The sequence below is a fragment of the Electrophorus electricus genome, chromosome 2, assembly GCF_041902795.1.
Source record: "Electrophorus electricus isolate QZ-2024a chromosome 2, ASM4190279v1, whole genome shotgun sequence".
In the NCBI taxonomy this organism is placed as follows: domain Eukaryota; kingdom Metazoa; phylum Chordata; class Actinopteri; order Gymnotiformes; family Gymnotidae; genus Electrophorus; species Electrophorus electricus.
The window spans coordinates 29634235-29659648 of NC_137498.1; the positions used below are offsets into that span (position 1 = coordinate 29634235).

The window sequence follows — 25414 nt, forward strand, 5'->3', positions numbered from 1 at the left end:
CTTCTGCCATTCCTTTTTATTTATTAAATGAAACTTCCTTTTACTGACATTGTTTTTGTCCCAGAGATCAGATTGAAAGGTTGATGTTTAAGTAGTAAAAGCAAGAGGAGGAAGAACCTGTCTAGCCAGCCTGACTTATCCTCAGTTAGTGATATATTGATGCAGGTGTGACAGCGGCAATGAGGAAGCAAGATGCAAGTTCGGTTCAGCAGACTCTTTATTCTTCATACAAGTTCATTCATTCATTTGAGTGAACTCAAACAAAAAATGGCAAAGGCGAAACTAGAACAGCTGGCGGTAAAGGCTCTAAGCATGTCTATAGAACTCAGGCATTGGAACAACTTCTAGGTGCAGTACAGGCAAGCATGGAAGCCAACGATGCATGGCTGCACCCCAGCAAGCTGACCCTATGGCCAGGTTGCTAAATAACCAAATGCCTATAGTAGTTAGTAAACCCAATATAGTGCTGCAGTTTGCAGCGTGTTTGAGGTTTAGCCAACCAGTCACATTCTTCACCTAGCAAGGCTGCATGCACACATTCTTATGTCACAGAGGTGAAAATTGCACTTCTCCAGTTTGCAATATAAATTATTCTGATGGAGTGTGTGTAGTGAAGATAGACTACAAATTATCCATCTGATCAAACTTTGATCTGGTCAGGCCGGGCTTTCTCTCAGCCCCAGCCCACAGACAGGACCAGGATCCTTCTGGTGCCATTATGCTGAGCAACAAAGCCTTAAAATAGCCTAGCTAATGGCATATCACACTGGCTTAATTTTCTGACCCTTCCCCTCTTCTTAGTTATCATAAACACACAGACTGGAATGCAGGAACCTCTTACCAGCTTGGTATATTTAAAGGAACGGTGACCATGAATTCTATTAGACTCAAAAACCTACCAGGACAACCAACTTTTCTCATCCCAAAAATCTCATGTCCACATGTACATGTTTCTTGTCCCACAGCTTCACAAAGCAATAACTTGCTATTCTAACCTACTATGATGTCAGTGGTAATCTTATAATCTTTAAACTGTGATGTTCGCTTCTATAATTGGATAACTGTCCATTTTTTAATTATTCTCTTCATTACATGTTCATTATTAAGTTGCCTTATTTCTCATAATCAGTTCACTTGTATGTTGCTTACCTTGTGCTTACTGTAAACAAATTGTTAACCACTCTTAACTGTGTAAATCTTAAACTGAAACAATTAGATTAAATATATTAAAGTCAGAAGTTTGCAACTTCAAGAGAATAGGAAAGGAATTAGATTGACTGTCCAATTGCCTCACCCATCCTAAGCTTTAATACATTGTAAACTTCATTCTAGGACTATAAAGGTATGTGATATTGTAAAGACATGTTCTTATTTTTGTTTGTTTAATTGATTTGTGATGAAACCTACTAGAATGTCATACAGGAGTTCTTTCTCCTAATCATGAAGACAATGGCTATTGAATATTGATAAGTAGCGATAATCAAATAAATAATTGGAGATCTCGAAAAAACAAATGAAATTAACTCGTTATCAAGGTTAAATGGAATACAAAAGATAAAACTATGGCCTTTTAGGACCTCCGTACTTGTAAGTCCAGTGGATATGAATGCTTTCATCCACGGTCGTCAGGTAAACGTCCTTAAGGGGAAAAAAAGATTAATTCAGTTTGTGTATTTGAACAAGTCGTTCAAATTTCATTTCACAAACAATGTGGTTTAATGTGAGAGCTCATCTATGTTATTTTGGGATTGTCATGAGAGGTTTGATGTTGCATCGGAATATAAGAAGCCGTAGCCAAGCCTCACTTTTGATAGGCATTTTTTAATAACCTATAGCTGTTTAGCAGCCTGCAAAACAGGGAGTGTTGGACTTTTTAGTCTTGAACGTCTGCCTTTTGTTCCAAGCACTTCGTCGCGTACTAAGGACGTGTTCTTTTCTCTAGAAGAGAAAACATTAGTTCGCCGGATACATTTTTTTTTGTTCGACGGCAGATTCTGAACGTGCCATCCATCCAAATTTAAAGGTAAACAGGCAATGTAATCCTATTAATCCTATTCAGTAACTGCTACTTCGTTAGGAAAAAAGTGAAAAACTACTGTAAGGATCCACAATGTGATGTTTTACGATCTTCGGGTTCTGGCACGCTCCATTACAATATGAGTTGCGTAATATAACAGTGTATGTTTGTTAAATGTCATTATGAAAATATACTTGTTGAAAAGGCCCAGTGTTGGATGCTATGCTCATTCCAGGTATTCTAACACATTCTTATTTCAAGAAATACAGCTAGGCAAAAGTTAAGAATATACTCATCATTCCTATATACCCCAGATATAGTAGATTCCGTCATAAACAAAAGTTTGTCGTTGTAGCGGCGCAGACGATCTATAGACCAGAATATCTGTACTGGGGCGACTTGGCAGCGGAGAGTTCGGCTCCGGTACGCGGGATCGAAATTGAAAACAAGGGAAACGCTATATGACGAGTCAAAGTTGGTGCGTGGTCGAAATTTGTGCACAAATATAGAGCGTTTGGGCAAAATCATATTTTAAATGTTTGATCATTTTCGTATTGACAAATGCATTCAATTCCTCAGCACAAAACAGCACTGGATGTTTCAGTGCTGCTGACGTTTTAAAGCCTTTCATCTTCATTTATAAGACTTTGCAAAAATGCCTCCTTTATAATGACGTCTGAGTGCGAATGGCTATAAGGCTTTACGGAATCTACAAACGCCTCCTGATTAGGTAAATGTGGTTAGTTTCATCTTTGCTACTAGTTTTTGTCAGCTGAATTTTCAAATTCCTGCCTTGTTAAACAACAAAGGTAGTTTAGAAGTAGAAGTATGTGTGTCATTCCACACATATGCTACATATATTCCACATCAGGTCATGTAGCTATTAGGTAACAGCTGTGTTGATGCTTGTTGGTCCTTGTTGGTGTTTTATTTTTCACGTAGTTCGCAACGATAAACACAGAGATAACAGAGAAGAGAGTTTGAGCAGATGATTATTAATGTATTACAACAACAACAATAATAATATCATCATCATCATTTTGATTGCACATATTTAATGACAGATGATATATCTAGCTAAAAGCTGTGTTGTTTAGTTTTTCAGCATTTGTGACTAGCTAAACCCATAGCTAAGGCTTGTGCTTTTAAGTGAAAATGAATAAAAATTAAAAAAGAAGCAACTTGGCATTAGCTAAACATGAATAAGAGTTGCGATTCAATTTGGCATGGATAGGAGTTTTTGGATGTAGGTGACAACAGTGTTCAGCCACTCTTGTATTAAAGAATTGCACAGTTTAGACAGAGTTCATGGATGCCTTCCCTGGCATGTTACTCATTATTCCAGGTAGTCCCACAGATTTTCAAGAAGATTCAAATCTGGCAATTTTGCTGGCCAATCCAGTTGTGTGAATGTTCAACATGCCAACCAGTCACATTTACCTGACCCTTTTATCCAAAGGGACTTGGAATTATGACTGATTACCACTTGAGCAATTGGGGGTTAAGGACCTTGCTCAGGGGGCCAACAGTGGCAACTTGGCAGCAGTGGGGCTTGACCCAGCAACCTTCCAATAACAAGTCAAGCATCTTAACAGCTGACTTGTCAAACCTTGTCAAAACCATCTGTAGGAGTCTGAGGTTAATCCAATCTTAAACATGCAAGATAACTATTTTTTTGTCTGGGGAATTTAGAAAGCATAAATATTTATCATTGTGTTAACATTTTAGCATTATTTCAGGTAGGCATTTCAACAAATTCTGACAATCTGATTGAATAATTCTTTACTTCTTGACTTAATAATGTACATGCATGGGTAGTCACATTTCACTCACATTTCCCCCTTTTGATAATATTACACATTATCACTACCTAACATGATTTTGCAAATAAGCTTATTCAACTAATTTGAAGCCAGTCCTCAAACAGGTAACATGCATAATAATAAAGTTCATGAATGCATTTCTAAACATCAGGATCCATCATCCAGTCGGGAAGAGGGTTTAAATCTGGTTTCTCGTTGGGGTCGAAGTCATGCTGCAGCTCCAGGGCATCTACCTTCCTGATATTGTAGGGAAATGACAGCAGTTGCAGAGCAAATAATTGGACAACACACACAGAGCAACACACAAGAGCAATAATACCACATAGATAATGGGGAGGAAAATTTGGAGTAACAGCTGGCCCCATTGGCCCCACTGCTGCTGAAGTTGAGATAACCAAGATTCTACTTCTGGATGGGGAGGTATATCATCCCTCATGGCTGTAATTAAATCGGTTAAGTTGTGGTGAGCATCTGGAATGTAAAAACAACAGTCAGTGCCCAACACCTTGCACACTCCCCATTCCTTTATTGAAGGACAGCGGTGCGAAGGGCGGACAATTCCCTGTCTATTGTTCCTAAAGCCACTTCAGTTTCGTTTGCTAAAAGTTGTATCTGCCATGCCAGCCCATTTATTTTTTGCAAGGTAGCAGCAATGCTGCCACCAGGTAGTAGGGCCCAACCCATTGTTGCCCCCGGGGTTGTCCAGGGGTACCACAGATGATATCCACACCACCAGTGAGGCATGGTCATTTCTCCTTTTGTCCTGCTTGAGCTTTTGTCCTGAACTGTGTCTGATGGAATAAGACTCTGACTGGGGGAGCCACTAGTCTCTGAGCCCATTAGGCCCAATAACAGAAGGATCAGCATCCTGTCGAGGGAGGTGAGGGTCAACCGGTCTTGATACCTTAGGGACGAGAGGGTGGCATGCGGCCTTTCTCCCCCCTCTTAGGTCAGTCACCTTATTATCCTCTCTGGATCAGGAGGTCTCTTACAATGTGACACGTGCGTCCAAGTTTTCCTTCCTTGGACCTTAATGGCACTGTGAGTGGTCAGGAGAACCTGTGCTGGTCCCAGCCACTGTGGTTTGTTCCACCAGCTTCTTCTAAGGTCCTTAATCACCACCCAGTCCCCAGGCTTCAGGTCATGGAGTGGTCCATCTGCTTCTGCGGGCAGATTCTCCTTCACCTGGAGCCAGACCTGAGAAAGAGATTCATGTGGTCTAGCACAATAAGAAAGCATAATGTCAGATGCCTTTGGCACCATCCTCATGCTCATGTGCACCAGTGGGAGGGCCTTAGTCCATGCCAGGCCCATGTCCTGACATGTTTTTCCAATATGGATTTGAGTGTGCCATTTTCCCTTTCCACTGCTGCACCACTAGTGGGGTGATAGACACAATGCTGGCGCAAGTCTATGCCATGGTATTTGCTTATCACTGGCGATTCTGTTGGGAATTCCCCACCTAGGAATAATTTCGGTCAACAAAGCTTTTGCCACCATCTCAGCGTCCGGCTGCCCTGTAGGAAATACTTCCACCCATTTAGAAAACATACACACGATAACAAAGCAGTATTTTTTCCCTTCGCTCGGTGTTAAATCTATGAAGTCCATTTGCAGGTGTTGGAATGGTTCTTGCGGTGGAGGGTGTGCTGCCTAAGGCACTGATTGTCCTTGTCCTACATTGGTCTGTGCACATATAATACAGTGGCTACAAAAATTTTTAGAGTAAGTTGTAAACCCCCTCGTATACCAATGTTTAATTATTTGTTGTCATCCCGCCTTTGCTCATACGCGTATGACCACTCAGTAATTCAATAGTTCAGTAATTCAGTAACTGAACTAATGGTAGCCATATAAGGAAACATCTAGCATGGTAGGCAAGGTTTGTCGTCGGGTCCACGCCATATGTTATCACTGAGAGTGCATCCAGCCCTTTTCCAGGTGGCCTTTTCTTCTGCTGAGGCACTCTGCTGCATTCAGGATATTTCGAGAGTGGGAGTAATGGACATAGCTTGCAGTGTCACTGGAAGCCAGGTGGCTCTTTTTGCTGCCAAGTCAGCGTGGTGATTCCCTTTTGACGCTTCGTCTGTGCCTTGAGTATGGGCTGTGCGCTTACACACAGCTATAGAAGTTAGTAAGGTGATTGTGTCTAGCAGGGCCACAACAAGGTGATGGTGCTGGTTATGTTGCCCAGAACTAGTGAGGAATTTTCTCTGTTTCCAAATCATGCCAAAATCATGCACTACAGCAAAGGCATAGCGACTGTCTGTATAATGGTGACAGTTTTATCTTGAGCAATTTTACAGCCCTCTGCTAGTGCGATCAGTTCAGCTGCCTGGGCTGAATAATGTGAGGGGAGTGGTTCTCCCTTAACAGTACTATATGCAGTGACTAATGCATACCTGACCTGCAGCTTCCCTGTCCCTGGGTCTCTGGAGGTCAACTCTAGGGAAACAGAGATGATTTGCTAGTGTCACACAATCATGCGGCTCCCCGTACTCCGGCGTAGGCAGGAGGGATGCTGGGTTCAGCATTGTACATCGTTGAACCATTACATTAGGCATTTCTAGCAACGCAGTTTGATATTTTAGTCATTGCTGTGCAGTGAGGTGTGATGTCTTGTGGTTGTTAAGAAGTGCATGTACAGCATGTGGAACCAACAGGGTTAGTGGGGTGTACCCCACGATGTCTTGTGACGCGGCCAAGGCCTTTTCAGCCGCTGCTACAGCCCTTAGGCATGGTGGCATGCCTGAGGACACCGGGTCTAGTTTGGAGGAGTAGTAAGCAACTGACCTATTTGTCTCTGATGTCATACACGCATTTAGTTCGTCAACTGTCTGGGTGAATGGCTTGTCTGGATTTGGTATACCTAAGGTGGTTGTGGTTTGGAGGGACTGTTTTAACCGCAAAAATGCTTCCTCTGCCTCTAGGTCCACTCCACCTTGGTTTGAGATCCCCCTGTTGGGACACTGAAAAAGGCGTTAGCTAGGTCCATGATGGTGAACCATTCACTATCATCTGGTATGGATGAGAGAATTGTGTGCAGGTTTGGGATATTTGGGGCTGTTTGTCTAACTGCTTCATTGACTGCTTGGAGGTCCTGTACAAACCTCCATTCGTTACGAGGAAAAATTGGTGTTCATACAGGCAAATCTGGGCATGGCACTATTACTCCTGCATCTAGGAGGTCTTTGAACACTGGTTTAATGCCTTCTTATGGCTTCTGTTTTTAGGGCATACTGATGTTGCTTGGGCCTGTAATCTGACTTAGGTGTGACTTTTACTGGTGCTACCCCTTTAATCAACCCTACATCATTCTTCCCTCATGCCCACAACACATTGGGAATCTTTTTTAGGAGGGGGGACCCAGGAAAGGGAATGAAAGCCTGTTCCTGCCATCCCTTATGCTCTTCTACCACCTCTACATGTCTTGTAACCTTGAGGGTAAATTGCACTTTTTGTCTTCTTTTTCCCGTGCTGCTATTTACTTTGTCTCCCTGCTCATTAATTTCCTATGTACCTTCCTGCTCTGCTCTTACCCAGGACCCCACATTTTCCCATTTGAGGCCTCTCAGTTTTGTGATTGATACTTGAGGATGTGAGAGTGACACGGCAAAACGCTCCTTTTGGTGAGTAGGCGGGCCTTCAGCTAGTATCAGTGAGGGTTCGCACTTCCCCTTCCCCTAATAAACATAATCGATGCAAATTACCTCTCCTGGGAGCTCCTTGCCGAACCACTCCTTTTCATACTCATGATCAGGCCCTACGGACACATATGCGGTACAGTGCAGGTTTTCTAGTTTCATTACTTCTACCCCTTTTTGTTCACCTTGTTTGAGGATATCTGACATCTGCACATTGTCAGTTCTGGTGGGTTCTTGCGCAATCAGCCACTGGTATGAGTACAGTGGTTCAATTTTATCAGAGTACATCTGTTGCGCTGTTGGCTCAATTACCTTTAGGCCCTCTGGTTTGCACTCGATTACGATGCATAGCTTGTGCATCAAATCTTGTCCTATCAGATTTACTGGACGCACTGCGGATATTAAGAATGCATGGGTGAAATTTCAACTCCCTTCACTTTGGCAAGGGAGAGGGTGTGAGTAATGCTCTAGGGTGGTGTGTCCAGTGGCCCCTACTGTAGTCAATGTTTTCCCGGATAACGGGACTAATTCCCTAACCTGAATTACAGATTTTGCAGCAGGAATGACATATGAATGACATATGTATACCCTTCACTGCAAGCAAGAGTAAGGAGGTGCGGTATACTTCAAATATGAGGGAGAGATATTTCCCTATTGTGGTGGAATTTTGAATAAACAGCAAGTCAGACGTGATTAAAAGAGTAATTTACTAAAGAAAATAAGACATACAAAACACAGCTGTGTGAGAGCTAATGCTCTAAAGCGAAAGCTCTAAAGGGGTAGACTGACTCTATTCCTTATATCTAAACTTCACTTCCCCCAGGGAGGGGTGCTCGGTCATCCAATTTACCCATTTCCTGCTCCTTATCGCGCTAAACACTTTTGCACATACCAGGATGCTCTGTTCCACCAGGACAGACACAGTTTGCTAGATCCTCTTTATCAGGATTAGTCGCACGACACATGCAAGATCACGAAGCAGCTGATTCAGCAGTCATTTTGTTCACACAATATACAAAGACAGAACGTGCAGACTAAACTATTCATATGGGATTACATAGAGAAAGGATTAACATGATTAGATATAAATCACATGATAATACATGATCGAATAATAATTTCCATCACACTATACACCCCTGTTTTTTTTCCTCAGTTTGGACAGAGCACTCTCAAACCATTTTACTGCGAGTTATACTGTGTATGACTATGTATGTGACAAATAAACCAAACTTGAAACTCCTCTTTCCTCGTTCGTTTTTTCTCCGATACGGTTCTCAGCTGCTTTTCAGAGTGGATGACATACTGCTCAATAGTGCTCATGTGGGCCATTTCCCACCTGACGCATAGCTTGCATACTTCTTTCCTGATTTCGTCTCGTAGACCGTTCATGAAGCTATTGCGGCGGTGGGCTTCCCATGCTGAGACCTCAGCCAGTCCCGCTGCCGTCCTGTCCGGTCTTTCTATTCCACAGTGGGTAGTGTGGACTTCTATGAGTCTGCCACAGTATTCTGCCACATTCCCTCTGGCCCTTGTCTACAGCCAGCTATGATGGCAGTGTTAACCCGTATTGGGAATGCCATGGTTGCACGTCCGTGGCTGACTATCGAGCCACCTCGCCATGGCTGCGATGGCGTCGTCGTAAGGGCCGGGTCATCCTGGGTAGGCTAGGGGAGAGACTTCGGAACAAGCTTGCACCACCGTCGCCGGAATGTCTTGCTTTGGCCTCGTCCTGAGTTGCCTCGGCTCTTGGCTCGGTCCCGATGCTGCAGCTCCTGTCACAGCCCCTTGTTCCTCTTCGGCCAGTGGGGCGGGCACTGCAGGGGCTGCTGCTACCAGGGGAGTGCGGGACATTAGTGGGCAGGAGTCGGTATCGGGGTCAACCTTGGAAACCTGCACAGACTGAAGCATCTGAAACATGCGGTTAACATAACCATTTATAACCATAAACTGCATATACTTGCTATTGGTTTATTTATAAGAAAATACTTATCCATTCTATTACTTGCAGGTTAACACTGTGGGTGAGAGATGTTTGACAAGGCTACACAGAGGCTTGTCCGCCGGATTGATCCAGATGGCGAACTTATTGCTGTTTCCAGACTAAACGATTCAGAAAAGCTGAAGCCACTGGCTGTGGTCATGAAGTGTCCGACCAAGTTGCCCTGGCAGAAGATGAAATACAGACCCACAGTGTTCACCCTCAATGACCTACTACTGGGCGAACCCATTCAGCCAGGTTGCAAAAGCACACACATTGTCACAAATGGCCACCCTCCTGACATCCCTGTTTCCATAGTTTCCCTTTTGTGTCTGTTTTCCTTTTGCTTCCTTCTTTTTCCATTTCTTGGTTTAGTTTTCTCCGCCCCTCGTCTGTTCCTTTATTCCAGTCCTTGTTTTGCTTCTCCCTGTTCATATGTTCACCTGTGTTTGATTAGTGCTTAACTGTCTTGGTTATTTAAGCCTTGTGTTTGGTTTCCCATGTTGTCGGTTATTTTGGTAAGTTACATTTGTTCTGTTGTGTTTAAATTATGGTCGCAGGACTGTTGTTGACCTTGCTATTCCGTTTGCTCATTTTGTGTATTATTTTTGGCTCAGTGTTTCCCCCTTGCTTTATTTTACACTCTGTGTTTGTGTGTCCCCTCACTTAATAAACCACCTCCTGCATTCGCTTTCTGCTTCTTGCCTGTTCCTATTGGGATCGATACACTCACACACACACACACACACAGTAGACAAAACTAAGATTTCACTTAGCTTAGGATAGAAAGACTTTTTACAATACATTAATACAAATAATATTAATAACCTTTATAAGAGAGTTTGAAGTAAAAGTTCCTGACATTAAACCTTTGGTAAACAAAAGAGCTTTACTGCCCATCTCAGTCCCAGTGTCCAGGTTTCATCCTCTGACTGGTCACATCAGAGACCAGAATCCAAAATGTATATTTGTGCTTTTATTAATACTTTTACTATATAACCAAACACATCTAGTGAAATCATGTTTCTTGCTTTAACAATATGAAGTGTTATATACCTTTACGTCTGTTTCGGTATTTCCACTGCAGTGGTATATTTGTATATTTATATTAGTATATGTGGCCCAGTAGAGGACACAGCCCACCAATAAATACCCCAGCACAGACTGTCTACTCTAACAATTTACAGAACCCTATGTCATGGTTGCTTGTGCTTTATCTTTAAAAACGATTTCATTGCATAGCTCTGTTATTTCAGTGCTGGAGAAAACTGATCTGGTGAATTATGAGGAGAAGCATAAAGGTAACACGACTGGATCTCTGGAGGCAGGAGGAGGTGCATTCAGTGTGTCTGCACAGGGCAGTGGAGCATCCACATTTTCCTCCTCTCTAGGGGCACTTTGCAAAGAAAATGTGAACTTACAACAACTCATTATGGACTCCAGAGAAAGGTTGTAATTTCACTGGTACCAGTGTTAACATACCTTTTATCTAATTCTCATTTTGTAAGATGCAAAAATAAGAAATATCTCTACACCAATCTAGAATCAGCTAGCATCTCTAGAGTCTTATTGCAGCCCAACACCTAAATTCAACTATATATACCCAAAGACTACAATAATCTATACATAGACTGCATTTAACTCTTGATCTTTTTTAGCTCTCTTATGCATTAACTAATTATGCACTGACACACAGCAATGACCAAGCAGCCAAATGTCATTTTTATGTCCTTTCTTTTAGTACCCTGAAAAGAGAGGTATGTGTATAAAAAATGTTCTAATTCCTATAGTTTTACACAACTTGGATGCAGCTGAGCTGCAATTAAGATTAACAGTCAGTGATTAACTGCTAAATCATTATTTTAAATCCAGTGTAGAGAACCACTGTTACTAAACAGTTACTTATAGACTACAGTCTTTTTAGGGCTTAAATGTAAAGCCTGTGGAACCAGGAAGCTATGACAATGCAACTACTGTTTACATGCTGTGTTTTATTTCGCATATGCTAATGGTTGTCCACACCTCTATGTTATAAAATTTGAAAGGGAAGTTGTTGGACTGGAGTTTATAATGCTGCTTAGCTTGTATTGTTTGTGTGATTCCTTGTTTTGATGGGTTATTTAGGAAGGTAGACCTTCAGCATCCTCTGCTCAAGCAGAATCTTGGCAAACCCAAATCCAAGCAGTTGTTCACTCTTGTGATGGAGCGCATTTTCACTACCTCAAACCAAAAAATCAACTACAATAGTAAGGAGGAAGGTAGCTGCAACACCATACTGAAATCCTTAAAGTTTGACACAGCACAGGTGAGACTCTATATGACTATATCGGTGTATATATGAATTGAGTGGACCAGCAAATGATTTTTCACATTTACATGATGAATAGTATGTGTGTGTACCCACAGATGAGTTTCAAACAGAGTGGATCTCTACAATTTGACACAGATATATCTATGGAGATTCCAAGCCACACCATTTTGGCTTACAGTGTCAAAGAGCTGAACATCAAAAATGACAGCCACTTTGGTTAGTATGTACTTCTGTTTGTTTGTAGGAATCTGTGTTCCTGTGCCTGCATGTTCTCATCATTTAAATGTATTGCAATGTAAAGCCTACCACTGACCTATGGTGCTATACACACTAGAGTTTATTCTGCACTTACAGAATACATATATAGTGTCATGGCACGGCCCCCTCCTCCCAGGCGTCTCCCTGGGAGACAAGGCACCCAAGAATTGCCCAAGGCACGCCGCTCTAGAGCCACATGGCAGAGAGCCGCTGCCACCCAAGTTGGCGATGGGTAATTCGCCCCCCCAAACTGGTCAGACCCCGACCCAGCTGACAACTGGACTATGTCACAACCCTTTGTGTGGTTTTGTTCATGTACCTGTCCCGGTCACTGTACCAATCCCTGCCATGCTTACTGTGCCGGTCACTTTGTCCCCCTTTGTGTCTGTTCCTATTCTCGTCAGTGTGTCCATCCCTGTGTCTATCGTCATCTTGGTCCCGATCTTCCTCCCCTCTGTCCTGCTCGCACTGACCTGTGTCGGGTCGCTCAGTCCTCTAACCTCACCGTTTGGTGCCATTGGGGGGTCCTGTCATGACACGGCCCCCTCCTCCCAGACATCTCCCTCTGTGTGTGTGTGTGTGTGTGTGTGTGTGTGTGTGTGTGTTTGTTTGTTTCCATGGCCATGCCCTCCCCATGTATCAAACCTGTTCCTGTTGGTTTATGTCATTACTGTGCATGTATATAAAGTCTTGTTTAATTGTTGATGTTTGTTGATGTTTGACCATACGTTAGCCTGTGTGCTTTGCTGTCTTTGTTGTGTGTGTTAAATAAATATCACTGTGTTCTACATGGTTCCTTTCTGCATCCTGCCAAGTCTCCTGCATTACCTATAAAATGTATGTGTGTGTTTTCAGATATTATCATGGCGTTGGAAGCAGATGGCTTTGAATCGGACTTTATACAGCATTCATTCTACGTTGAGAATGAAGTGGATGGCTTATTGACAACACCAGAAATACAGGAAGGGTCCTCACTAAGCATCCTCAAGAGAGGTGTGTGTGTGTGTGTGTGTGTGTGTGTGTGTGTGTGTGTGTGTGTGTGTGTGTGTGTGTGTGTGTGTGTGTGTGTGTGTGTGTGTGTGTGTGTGTGTGTGTGTGTGTGTGTGTGTAAATAGCAGTACCAAATGCCATGGACCATTTATTCCTCTTCTCCTTTCAGTACCTTCAGGCTTTACAGTATCCACATCATTCGTAAAGTACCTCTTTTTGTATAATGCATATGACCAAGATTTACATTTACTGCATTTATCCAGAGTGACTTATAAAATTGCTATGACAAAATTGCATCCTACATAGTACAGCAGGTTAGAGTTGAAGATTGCACTAGGACCATAGTACTAGGATATTGTTTTATGCAGGAGGCAGTGTTGATACCTAGAAAGTGCAATACCATATAACAATAAGTGCCAAAAGGGTTCAGTTAGTCAATAGTAGTATAGTCAGTGGAAGTTTGTTCCATCATTTGAGAGCTATGACAGAAAAAGAGTCTTTATGCTTGTCTTCCATGAGACTTGAAAGATAGTGTTTCAAGCAAAGCCATACTTGAGGTTTGAGGTACTCAAGGTATGGATTAGGCTTTGATCATTGCCATAATTTAGAGAGGGGCTGGTAAATTTTTGGCTTGGTATGCAAGCATCAGGATTTTAAAACTGATACAAGCAGCTACTAGAATTCCAGTGAAAGGAAAGGAGCATTGGAATAAAATCAGTGAACTTTGAATCACTGAAGACCCGTCATGCTGCTAAAATCTGGATCAGATCTGGATCAGAAAGTAACGAGTTGCTGTAATCAAGCCTTGTTATCACAAGTGACTGAACAAGCATCTGGGTAGCTTCCTGAGAGAGAAAGTACGGAATGCTTCATAAGTTGCAAAGGAGAAACCTGCATGACTTTGACATACGACTGGGCAATTAATTGAAAATTAATTGAAACTGACACTCAGGACCTCTAACCGGTGTAATTTTGGCTATGTTGGCTATTTATTTTATTCTTATTTGGGCAAAACGGAACCAAGGCAAAACCAGGAACAGAAACCCAAACAAATGACACATGTAGGCATCACCTTGGGAACTGCCTCGCCAAGAGGAGGAAATCATAACAGAGAGTGTGGCTCCTGATGCACAAAACAAAAGCAGTAGACAAACCAAAAACCAGGAACAGAGGCAGGCTAATCAGAAAGAGACAAAAGTGACAGGGCATAAGACTTGGAACCAGTGCAACATGAGGAGCAGGAGCAAGACCCTGGATGACATGTATAGCAGGAGTGGGGTAAGTTGAGCCACAGGAGTCAGGGCAAGATGTTGAAGCTGCCACCGGAGATGAGGTAAGCCGGGGAGCAGCCAATAGGACCAGGAGGGATGCAAGGATCTGCAACAGAAGACACACAATGCACAATGCCAGGAGGAAGAAACTATGACACACACTGCTGCATGTGTAGTCACATGATTCCACCCCATCCTGTCAGAAATATGGAAGAACATGGAAGAGAGATCAAAAACTGAGCAGCTTGTACCAAAGAAAAAATGCTGTGTCTGTTGTTTGGACAAATTTTGGCTTTAAAAGATAAAGATAACTCTAAAATGACTTTGGCTTTAAAAAATTGGAATCATCAGCATGTGATCTTTGCAAGCTTGTCACTATTTTCTCTCCTTAACCCTCCCCTTCCTTCCTCATCTCTTACTCCTAAGGATTTCATCACCTTCTTTTAGGAAAAGGTTGCAGCAACCCATCAGTCCTTTTCCTCTGTTACCACTCTTCCAACCAGTGTTAATTACCCTACATCCAGCTCTCTGGCTTCTTTTTCTCCTCAGGCAAAATACATTATTTTATGTTTAGCTGATACTTTTATGCAAAGCAACTTGCAATTATTACTGAGTACAACTTGAGCAATTAAGGGTTAAGGGCCTTGCTCAGGGGCCCAACGGTGGGGCTTGAATGAGCAACCTTCCAATTACAAGTCAAGTACTTTAACCACTGAGTTACCACTGCCTCATCGCCAATGTGACTACATGTCCACTGGATCCCATTCCTTCCACTCTGTTCCAGATGAAGAGACCTGCTCCTTTCATCTCAAAGTTACCAATTACAGAAGTTTAACTTCTCTCATTACCAGTTACAGAACAGTGTCACTTCTCTCGTTCCTCTCAAAGACCCTTGAATGAGCAGTTTACAATCAATTATCTCTTTGACACATTCACTGACACATTCAATAGAAACTTCCCTCAAAACAGTGATGGAAAAACTTCATGCTGCAAAACTTTCATCTGTCTTGATTCTTTTGTACCTTTCAGCAGCCTTTGACACAGTAAACCACAACATTCTCCTCTCTGTTCTCTTCAGCCTTAGTGTGACTGGCTCTGCATGAGAATGGTTTCAGTCCAATCTGGGGGGATGGTCTTGTTAGGTAACATGGAGAAGATCTACCTCTAAACCACGTAGACTCTCCACCGGTGTTCCACAGGGCTAAGTATTAGGCCCTCTTCTCTTCTCTTTGTATACTTGTTCTCTTGGTGGTATATCTTCTCATGGCTTCTCCCACCACTGCTATGCTGATGACACCCAATTATTTATTTATTTTCTAACCTCTGACATGAAGGTCTCAGATTTAAAACCCCGATGCTTGCCTATAAGGCCAAAAATAAACCAGCCCCTCCATACATGATGTCAATGGACAAAGCCCCATCTGTACCTTGAGTATTTCGAACCTCAAGTATGGCTGGCCTTGAAATACCATCCTTCAGGTCTCATGGAAGGCAAGCATCGAGACTATTCTCTGTCTTGGCTCCTAGGTGGGGCAATGAACTTCTGCTTACTGTCCGTACAGCAGAGTCCCTTGCAGTCTTCAAACACAGCCTGAAGACCCTTCTATTTGTGGAATATTTAAATGACCACTGACCCTGCTCCTATGTTGACTAACTAAAACTATTACTTATTATAGGGTATTGTTTATTACACTAACAAACTAACTTGACTAACAAACTCTAGTACTTATTATTTATTGCACTTATCATTGTCTGAGATAGAGCTTATGTATTCTGTATACTGTACTAGGATATATTCTATGAATAAATGACAAAGCACTTTCGTACGTCGCTCTGGATAAGAGCATCTGCTAAATGCCATAAATGTAAAGGTAAATGTAAATGTAAATGACTCCAAACCAAGCTAAGTCACATGTAAACACTGTGCAAAAACAGTTTCAGTAATGTAACTGAAGGTAATACCACAAATCTCTTTCAACACTTGGAGCACAATCACATTACCGAATATGATTAATACCTCACTGTTCAGGAGAGAGACTGACAAGCACCCAGAAACAAGTGCCTCCACAAAAAGGAATCAGTTAATGTCTTGCAGGTGTGCTTGTTCCTGTAGTTGGAAAAAAAGAAGGCATTAGTGAATGTGCAACCAGAGTTGAACTTGCCACAACACAAGTTGAAAACAGAATGTGCCAACAGATGGAGATCATTGCAAATGATGACCACAAGGATCTGTGAGCAAAAGAAAGGCATCACATTGGTCTTCACGGATGATAAAAAGACACTTTGTTCCATCATGATAAAAAGACACTTTGTTCCATCCATGTCCATGGACCTGGATGTCTAAGAGGCTGTCAACAAAGCTCTCTTCCTAATAATGGAGATGGAGTTCATAGATGCCCTGTCAGGAGAAGACTATGTGACCATTTCATTCATGAAGCTTATCCTGCACATCTTCAATTCATGCTGGCACAGGAGGAAGATGACATTGAGCTGAATAAAACAGTCAAAATGAGCATCTGTGAGTACCTTAAGGAGAAGTCCTCAGAACCCAGAGGAACAACTAGACATAGTTTTATTGATCCCAGATTTAAAATGTCATACATTTCTGTGCATCATGTCCCCACCATTCAGGAAAAAGTGAAAACAAAGGCAACAGCTACAGTGTGCAGAGGAAGAACAGAGAGCCTAGAGTCCACAGAAAACACAGAGCACTCTACATCTTCATCAAAATGAAGAAGCAAGGGAGTTCATTAGGAAGTTTTTCCAAAGGAAGGGAGGCAATTCCTTCAACTGCACCCACTGTGTCACTTCAGCAAACAAATAGAAATACAGCTGAGCAACAACTTAGTGTCTCCTGTGCTGGATACTGAGGAAAAGCCACTGGAATGGTGAATAAAGCATGATGTACACTTTCCCACTCTAATAAGGTGGCATAAAAGTATCTTTGCATACCAGCTGCTAGCTCCCCATCCAAGCGGGTTTTTAGTTCAGGAGAAATTGCTGTTACATGCCTCATATCCTTCCTGAAACTTGAAAAAGTAAGCATGCTAGTGTTTCTTAGTAAAAACCTAGAGTATATACTGCTGCATATAGTAGAGTGACTGGACAGGATTGCAGAGAGGAAGATCACATGCAACAGCAGTAATGAGTTAGATTCACATCGAAAATACTGTGAGAACACAAGATGCACAACCTGCTGATCATTAGAGGTGCCCTGTCCAAGCCCCTCTGTTGCTCTTAATCAGCAGTATTCTATTGATACTTGCCATGGCAATATTTAATATTTGTTTACAGGAGATGCAAGTTATTTTCTACATTTTACATGGCATTATTTAAAATATTTTAGAAGAGATGAGTTTAGAAGAGATGCAAGCGATTTTGCACTTTTCACATTAGATTCTTTAAAAATATTTGTTTTCAAGAGATGGAAGTTATTTTCTAATTTTTACATGGCATTATTTAAAATAATATGTTTTCAAGAAAAAACAAACACAATAATCGTCCATTAATCATAATCAATTAAACAAGATAAACTGACCTTGATTGATTGATTTTTATCATGATATTGATTTGAAGTCATATAGGCCAGTATGACAAGTTTGAAGCAAGAGTTAAGAACAACAACTGGTCGTCCAGTGTTGGTAGTTGACATGGCAGATGACAAAGATATGAAGTTTATTGGGGAAAGACACTAAGAGCATTGAAACACAAAAGAAGGAATATAAAGAACAGAAGAGGAAAGTGGTATGATATGGCACTTTTGAGACACCAGCTAATCTTTGCCACCACCCCTGCTAAGCCTCCTTGGAGAAATGTAAATGCGAGGACAGGGCAGCCAGACTTGCAGCTTTATTATGGGTGATCCAGGTCTCTGTCAGACCAAGGAAGTGAAGTGAGGGGAGGAATGGTAAGGCTGAGCTGAAGGTAGCTTTCTGGACAGCATAATGATCATTTCAGAGCCCTCCTGTCACCATGGTCCATTACTGTGATGACCACTAGGGATAGATGAGGTTACTGGTATTGTGGTGCCTGCAATAGTAATGGTGATAATGAGCCTTATATTAATCTAAGGCAAACATAATTAAACTCAGAGCATACCCAAACAAGGATAATCCAGAAGAGAAAAAAACTGCTCAAGATCATACATTAAAGTGTTGATGGGCTCTAACTATGTGTGTTTGTTCTCTTTACTGCAGCACTGGTAGGAGTAAGGAATTATTTGTGTGTGTTGGCCCAATTGTCACATGAATCCTGCTCCTCCCTGCTACTCAAGTTCCAGCAGATTCTACTGGACCGGGAACTTTTGTCTACTTTGGAGTCCAAACTGGATGACCTGGTCTATGGAGATGCTCCCTGTCTTTTTCAGACCACCTGCTCTCATGCATCGGATCAGTTTATTGACACATTTTGGGACCTGCTACAACCTGAGACAACCAGTGAAAATAGGCTGTCCACAGACTCTCCCAATAATGGAGCTTCCATGAAGTTGTCTGAGCAGAGCCAGCCAGTTCTGACTGCAGTGAACATCCTCATGAACGCAGCTATGGGTGGGTACACCTAAGCTTACTTATAGCCTTGTGCATATATTATGGCAGTTGTCTTCTCGTGCAGTTGGTGTTGATGTAGTATTCTTGTTTGTTTTGTGATTAGGTTTGACAGATGATGGGCTCCACTTATTACAAGGCTTCTGCGCTTCAGAAGTACTCAATGAGTTAAATGATTTAGTAAGTCTGACATCTGATGGATCCATTGCATTCATTTTCATTGGAAATTTTTGGATACATTTTGGTTACGTTCACTAATGCCTGGGCTACACTACAGGATAATCAGGTGGATTTTGAGGTCGATTTGATAATCACAAAGGGGTCCTGTCACTGTTTTCTCCTCCTGGCATTGTAGTTCCCATGGTGAGGCCTTCACGTGTTTGTTTTAGTTTCTGTTCCTGGTTTTGTTTTGGTTTTGTTTTGCCACGCTTCCTTGTTTTGATTTCATTCTGTTCCACACCCTTGCCTGTATCCCAACCTGTAATTATGTTCACCTATGTCTTGTTATTCTTCATTGGTCTTGGTGATTGTGACGTTTGACCACCCTCCTGGCATCAATGTTTATGGTTTCCCTGTTGTGTCTTTTTTCGCCACCCCTCATCTGTTCCTTCATTCCAGTCCATGTTTTAGTTCTCCCTGCTCCCATGTTCACCTGAGTCTGTTTAGTGTCTGATTGTCTCAGTTATTTAAGCCCTGTGGTTTTGTCTTCTAGTTGTTGGTTATTGTGGTAAGTGATGTCCGTTTATCAAGTTTGCTTTATACTCGTGTTACTGTTGTTGTTTTGATTTACTCTCTTTGCGTATTACCTTATACTCAGTGTTACCTCTTTGCCTCTGTTTGTTTTACCGTTTGTTTCCTCGTTTAATAAACCACCTCCTGCATTTGCATTCTGCCTGTTACTGGTGGGATTGTAACAGTTATATAAGGTGTTTTTGTTTCCCAGGTTGTAGGTTATTTTGGGTTGTTCAGTTGTGTGTAGATTTGATGTTGTTATTGTAGTTGCTGACAATGCTAGCTAAGTCCTGAGTCCTACTTACTTCTGTGCAGTTGATGCTTTGTTAATTAGTGTTTTGTCATTTCTCTGTCAATATATTTTCCTTGCCTTTTGCTTAATTCATGTTTTGGTTTGCCTTAGTGTTTTCCTCATGCTATGCATCTGTTTTAGCTTCTATGTTAGCCTCCCATGTTGTTTATTAGCTTTCTCCTCTAATAAAGAACTCCTGTACTTGCATCCTGTTTTGTCCCTGCTAAACATTAGGTTCCTGATATCAGGGTGGCATCGGAGTTGTCAGAGCAGTCCAGGGTCTTTTTTTTTTTTTTTTTTTTTTTTTTTTTTTTTTTTTTTTGGGATACGGAGATTATGAGGATACATCATAACAAAGAAACAAAAGCACACGAAGGCAAACAAGGGAAGCAGGCCTTACATAGGCTAGGAAACATGAAGGCTAGGATAAACACAAAGGTACCGAGTACAAACTTGCAGGAACGGGCGTTAAAACACATCAGTACCAACATTCACACATCGAAACAAACAATGAACAGCAAACACATAAGGCATCAGACAGGGTTTAAATACATGAATGTAACAAGGCTAGAAAACGATGAATAGGTGAAAGTAATGATGGGCATGGAAAACCAAATGAGGGGTCGAGAAAACAAAACTAAGGAATGGAACTAAAATAATACATATGACAGGAAAAACATGGAACAAGGAAGCTGGGAGGGACTAACCATTACATTAGTATTTTTAAAATCCTGTAGTGTGGGCCAGGCATAGTTTTAGCATGTAGGCATTAGTTAGAATAACTGGTTTATACTCTTCCTTTGACTGTAAATTGTTTCAGAGGATTGAGCTTCATATAAGCCCTTACTGAATTCATGTTTGTGTGTTTTTACTCTACCTTGTCAGGTAAACCTCCTCACAGACGACTCTCAGCCTGTCCTCTTCACCTCCCTGCCTGCTCCCCTGCAGAATGAGGACATGCTCAGGAGGGTGGAGCAACTGTTCAGCTCATCCAATGTTGTGCTGAAGATTGAAGCTGGAAAATTGTGGACAGAGACTACATGCAACAGTGGACACCTCCCCTACATACTATGTACCATCATCCATGGCCTTGCATACCTGAGTGAGAACCTGGAATAGGTGTGCTAAAACATAATATTTCATACAATACTAAAGCACCCTAGTACAGTTCAAATTAATAATGCACTTTTTTTAGCTTCACAGACTGTATGATATGCATCAAGCAAATAAAAGTTTTGTGATCTATACTAACACAGACATTGCTTGTTAATCTGAATGAACTCATACTCATGCAAAATTTCAGTAAGGGGTATGCAGCTACTTTGATTGGGGATCCTTATTTTTAAACTGTATTGTGTATTCTCAATGTATTCAGACCTCATTAAATAAGCCACTTCATTTAGTGGTTCACTACAAAGTTCATTTGCTTATTTATTTTTCAGTGCAAAGCTTCATGCTGTGTGTTAATGAAATGAAAATTTGCTTTGAAAAATATTATATGCCCAGAGAGTTTTTACTTTTTTACCAGAGCAGTGAAGTCTAATAAAGCTGCACTGAAACCGTTCAGTTAGCTGCCATGTCATGACAATCAGTTTATCATGTGGGTATGCGGTAGGATGGCATACCCCAGCCTACCCACTTTGATTGTTAGTCATACCCGTCATCAATTTCCCTGGAAAGGATGTTGTACCCCAGCATTAACTATCATATGCTGCTGAAGACTTGTGATGCAGCCTCCAGAACAGGTAACAAAGTGACCCTGAGAACAGCAACAAACAAATTATCCTAGGCTATCATGAATACGAAGCTCAGAGACACATGCTCACAGAACCTATGGACAATTCCAGGACTCACACGACACAGGGTACATGGGGCAGGGCATTCATGTTGTTACCAAATACAGCATAACATCTCCTGCATGTGACACTGATGCTTCTCATCCAGATGCACTGAATGATTTCTATGCGTGTTTAGAAGCACAGAACAATGTCGCAGGAAGAAAGGCCACCCCTTCTCCCAAGGATCAGTTACTGTTACAGTTACCAGACAACATTCCATGGTTGGAGTGCAGATCAGATGGCAGATGTTCTCACAGACATCTTCAATATTTCTCTGAGCAGTACATTGTCCCTACATGTTTCAAAGCCACCACCATTATCCCTGTGCTGAAGATGTCTTCAGTGTCAACTCGGATGTCTTCAGTGACCTTGGTGACAACTGTACCAGCACACTCATGCCCATCATTATAAAGTACTTTGAGGGATTTGTCATGAGGCACATCAAGACACAGCTGCTACCCCTACATTATGTATAATGTTTAAATCAAACAATGATTAATTCTATAGTGGGACTAATTATTAGAGCAACAGACCAAGCTGGCTTGGTTGGTTCCCACTTAGCATCCTGTTTCTATGGTAACCCTGTCTCCTGTCTTTGTTTCTCTTCCTGGTTAGTGTCTCCACCCTGTATGGATTCCACCTGTCCCTCATTTCTCTCTGGTTAGTATGTGTATTTAAACTTAGTGTTTTCCAAGTCTTGTTGCTAGTTGCTTGTATGTGACTGCTTTGTTCTAGCCTTCATCTGTACTAAGCTTCTGTTGTGTTCATTGTCTCATATTTGTATATACATATACACAAGGTCTTTTAAGCCATAATAGGCGGGAACAATATTATCACACTAATTTCACCTGAGCAGTTAGTCTGAGTTACCTGAGTATTTCTAAATGAAAAGAAAAGCAAACAACTATATATGGGAAAATAGTTAGATTTTCATTGAGATACACTACTTAAGAGATAGAAAGCATAATTATTACACAAATATTATAACTGTCCTAATATTAATAGTTCAAATAGTTTTCCTCTGTCTTTTATACTTGAGATGAGGAGGGAATCACTTATTAATAATAAGTATAAATGTTAATATGCAAATACTTCAATGTTAGGATTAAGAAATAGGTATATTTTCATGAATAACTGACATAACAAAACATAGGGAAAGTTAAAAGGGTCCTGGTCTTGATAACTGATGTCCTCCAGGATGGGTGTTGTGAGTTATCTCACGGTAGAGACTGTAGTCAGCAGGGGAAAGAGCTGCATTCTCCACTACACCATAAGCAGTTCTCTCGCCAGCAGTTTCTCCTTGCCTCCTAAGTCTTACTGTTATACTTTTAATCATGCTCTCTCACCCTGAATTCCATTTGGTTAATATGTTTCCTTGTTGGTTGTAGTTTGCTTTGATAAGAAGAACGCCTGGCTGGTCATTCTCAAAATTTACTTAAAGTTTTTTTTTTTCTTTGTGCTCTCTTCTTTCTCATATTAGCTTAGTTAGCCACTTTGGTCTTTGGTACCTTAACTCCAAATGTTACAAATGTTACATCTTTTGGTTGATGAGAAATAACCATTTTTTAAAAAAACTTTCATGAGTTGATTATTAATATTTATTTTATTTTTTTTAATAAATGTGTTAAAATCTATAAATTTTCCATGTTATTCATAGAGGTGCCCCATCAACAATTATCAACATAGTTGATAAGGTGCCCCTTATCATCTATGATTGACAATGTATTAAAGTGTTCAACCGCTACACCATCTTCCAGAGAACCTCTCCTGGACTGTCAATACCAGCTCCAGATTCTTGGACCGCAAGTCACTGCAGGGAATAGTGAGCACAGCCAAAAGGAGCATTAGGGCCTCTCTCCCCTCCGTGGACATTTACAAAACACACTGCTTCCACAAAGTTACCAGCATTGTGGATGGTCCCACACACCCCTCAAACAAATTCTTCTCTCTCCTTATTTTTTCTAATACCAGAAACATAAAGTGCTAGATTGTTGCAAGTAATACTACTGTAATACTACCAATACTACTGATACTGTCAAGAACTACCAGTAATACTAATACTGTCAATACTACTGATACTGATACCTCTGGCCTTGCTTCATTGTTCTCAACCATTTCTACTTAGTTCTCATTAGCCTGTGTGTATATATGCCCTGTGTTTTCTCATTAGCCTTTGTGTATATATATATGCCCTGTGTTTTCTCATTAGCCTGTATGTATATGCCCTGTGTTTTCTTTTTTCTTTTGCTGGTCACTAGATGAACTAAGCTTGTGTCATGTTCTCTAAGTTTGGATTCAGTGTAGTTTTGTTCTATCCTGTGCTTTGTTTTTCTGCATTAGCCTGTCCATTTATCCTTTTGCTTTTTCTGTTTTGCTTTATCAATATCCTACATCTCTTCATGTTAGTTCTGTGATCCTGGACCCTTGTTGCAACTCTAGGGGATTTGCCGCTAATACATTTTGCTCTTCTCAGCATATACATCTGCCTCCACATTACAGTCTCTGTGCATGTGTGTGTTTAAAATTGCAATTAACAGCACCACTGTTGATTTTCACAAAGTCCAACTCAAAAGATCAAGCTGTGAATGTATTATTTTTCAGTTGTAAATTTAAATTAATAACTGAAGTTTTAGAGCTTTAAAAAGAGACAAGACTTTTTTTTCCCCTTTTTTTGGTAGATCACAATGACCTGTCCACTGGACAATGCACATCTCAAGTCCACAAGGTGTGGGCACCTCGTGTTACACATTATTTGTGTTCATAATTAATCTGGATTAAGTATTATTGAAAGTTAATGCTCTGGCTGTGTGTGTATGATAACCTCTGTTCCAACCTTGCAAAGAGACTTTTGGACCAGAGACTGATAGAACCTGAAGGAAGCAGCAACCACCTGTAACTGGGCAGACATGTAAATGGTGTATATCTTTTCTCTTTTTTATTTGTCTCCTTTGTCTCTGGTGACCAATAAAGGGTGACAAACACCCAAGCTATGACCTTTAAAAGTTGATTTCTGAATGGCGTTCTTTGGAGATGGTTGATGCTGAGTAAACACATGCTTCCTGGCTGAGAGTGTTAAACTTTGTGCGTTTGATTAAGGCTAAATGGACACTGATGTCTGCCACACATTGCAAAAGGTGTTTTATACCTCTGTTCATATCATGGGGGAAAACAGGGTGTGTTGGAATGTTTACAACCCCTTCCCACTCCATCTGTTGCACTTTTCTGTTTTGGTGCTTTTTTTTTTTTTTTTGTTCGACAGCAGAGTCTGAATGTGTCATCTGTCCAAATAAGAAGGCAGTATAATCCTATCAATTTTTATTAATTAACAGCACTAATTCATCAGGAATATAAACAATATAAACAGATTTAATAATATGTAAGTAAATTTGACAAATGTCCAAAAAAAGGGGGAAAAATCATTAAAACTGGTTCAGATGGAATAAATACAGCAAACAAAGCAGAGTGAACAAAGAGCAAACAAAGAGTGACGATAATGAAAATAATTGAAAATAAACTACCTGTAGCAATCCCAATAGGCACAGGCGAGAGGCAGATTGTATATGCAGGAGGTGGTTTATTAAGCGAGGGAAACACAAACAGCAAAATAAACAGAGGCTAGGGGAAAAAAAACTCTGATGCAAGGTGATACATGAACTAGGAAAACGACAAAGCAAGGGCAAGTAATAGCAAGTAATAATCTAGACACAATGGAA

General features: G+C 41.1%; 1 protein-coding gene across 3 annotated transcripts; it reads left to right on the forward strand.

The window, feature by feature from the left end:
* Positions 1-1866: 1866 nt before the first annotated feature.
* LOC113590113 (gasdermin-E-like) lies at positions 1867-24678 on the forward strand. 3 transcript variants are annotated; one of them, XM_035528798.2, is made up of 11 exons: positions 1867-2023; positions 7197-7284; positions 7384-7469; positions 9496-9723; positions 10722-10914; positions 11590-11770; positions 11872-11992; positions 12890-13027; positions 18492-18842; positions 18946-19019; positions 20749-21283. In XM_035528798.2, the coding sequence occupies exons 4-11, from the start codon at positions 9516-9518 to the stop codon at positions 20980-20982; spliced, it is 1500 nt and encodes a 499-aa protein (XP_035384691.1). In that variant the 5' UTR covers positions 1867-2023; positions 7197-7284; positions 7384-7469; positions 9496-9515; the 3' UTR covers positions 20983-21283. The 3 variants fall into 3 exon arrangements, with proteins under 3 accessions (XP_035384691.1, XP_081554286.1, XP_035384690.1); XM_081698160.1 differs by lacking the exons at positions 7197-7284; positions 7384-7469 and adding exons at positions 22317-22361; positions 23359-24678 and having other exon boundaries at positions 1869-2023; positions 20749-20982; XM_035528797.2 differs by lacking the exons at positions 7197-7284; positions 7384-7469 and having other exon boundaries at positions 1869-2023; positions 20749-21280.
* Positions 24679-25414: the final 736 nt, after the last annotated feature.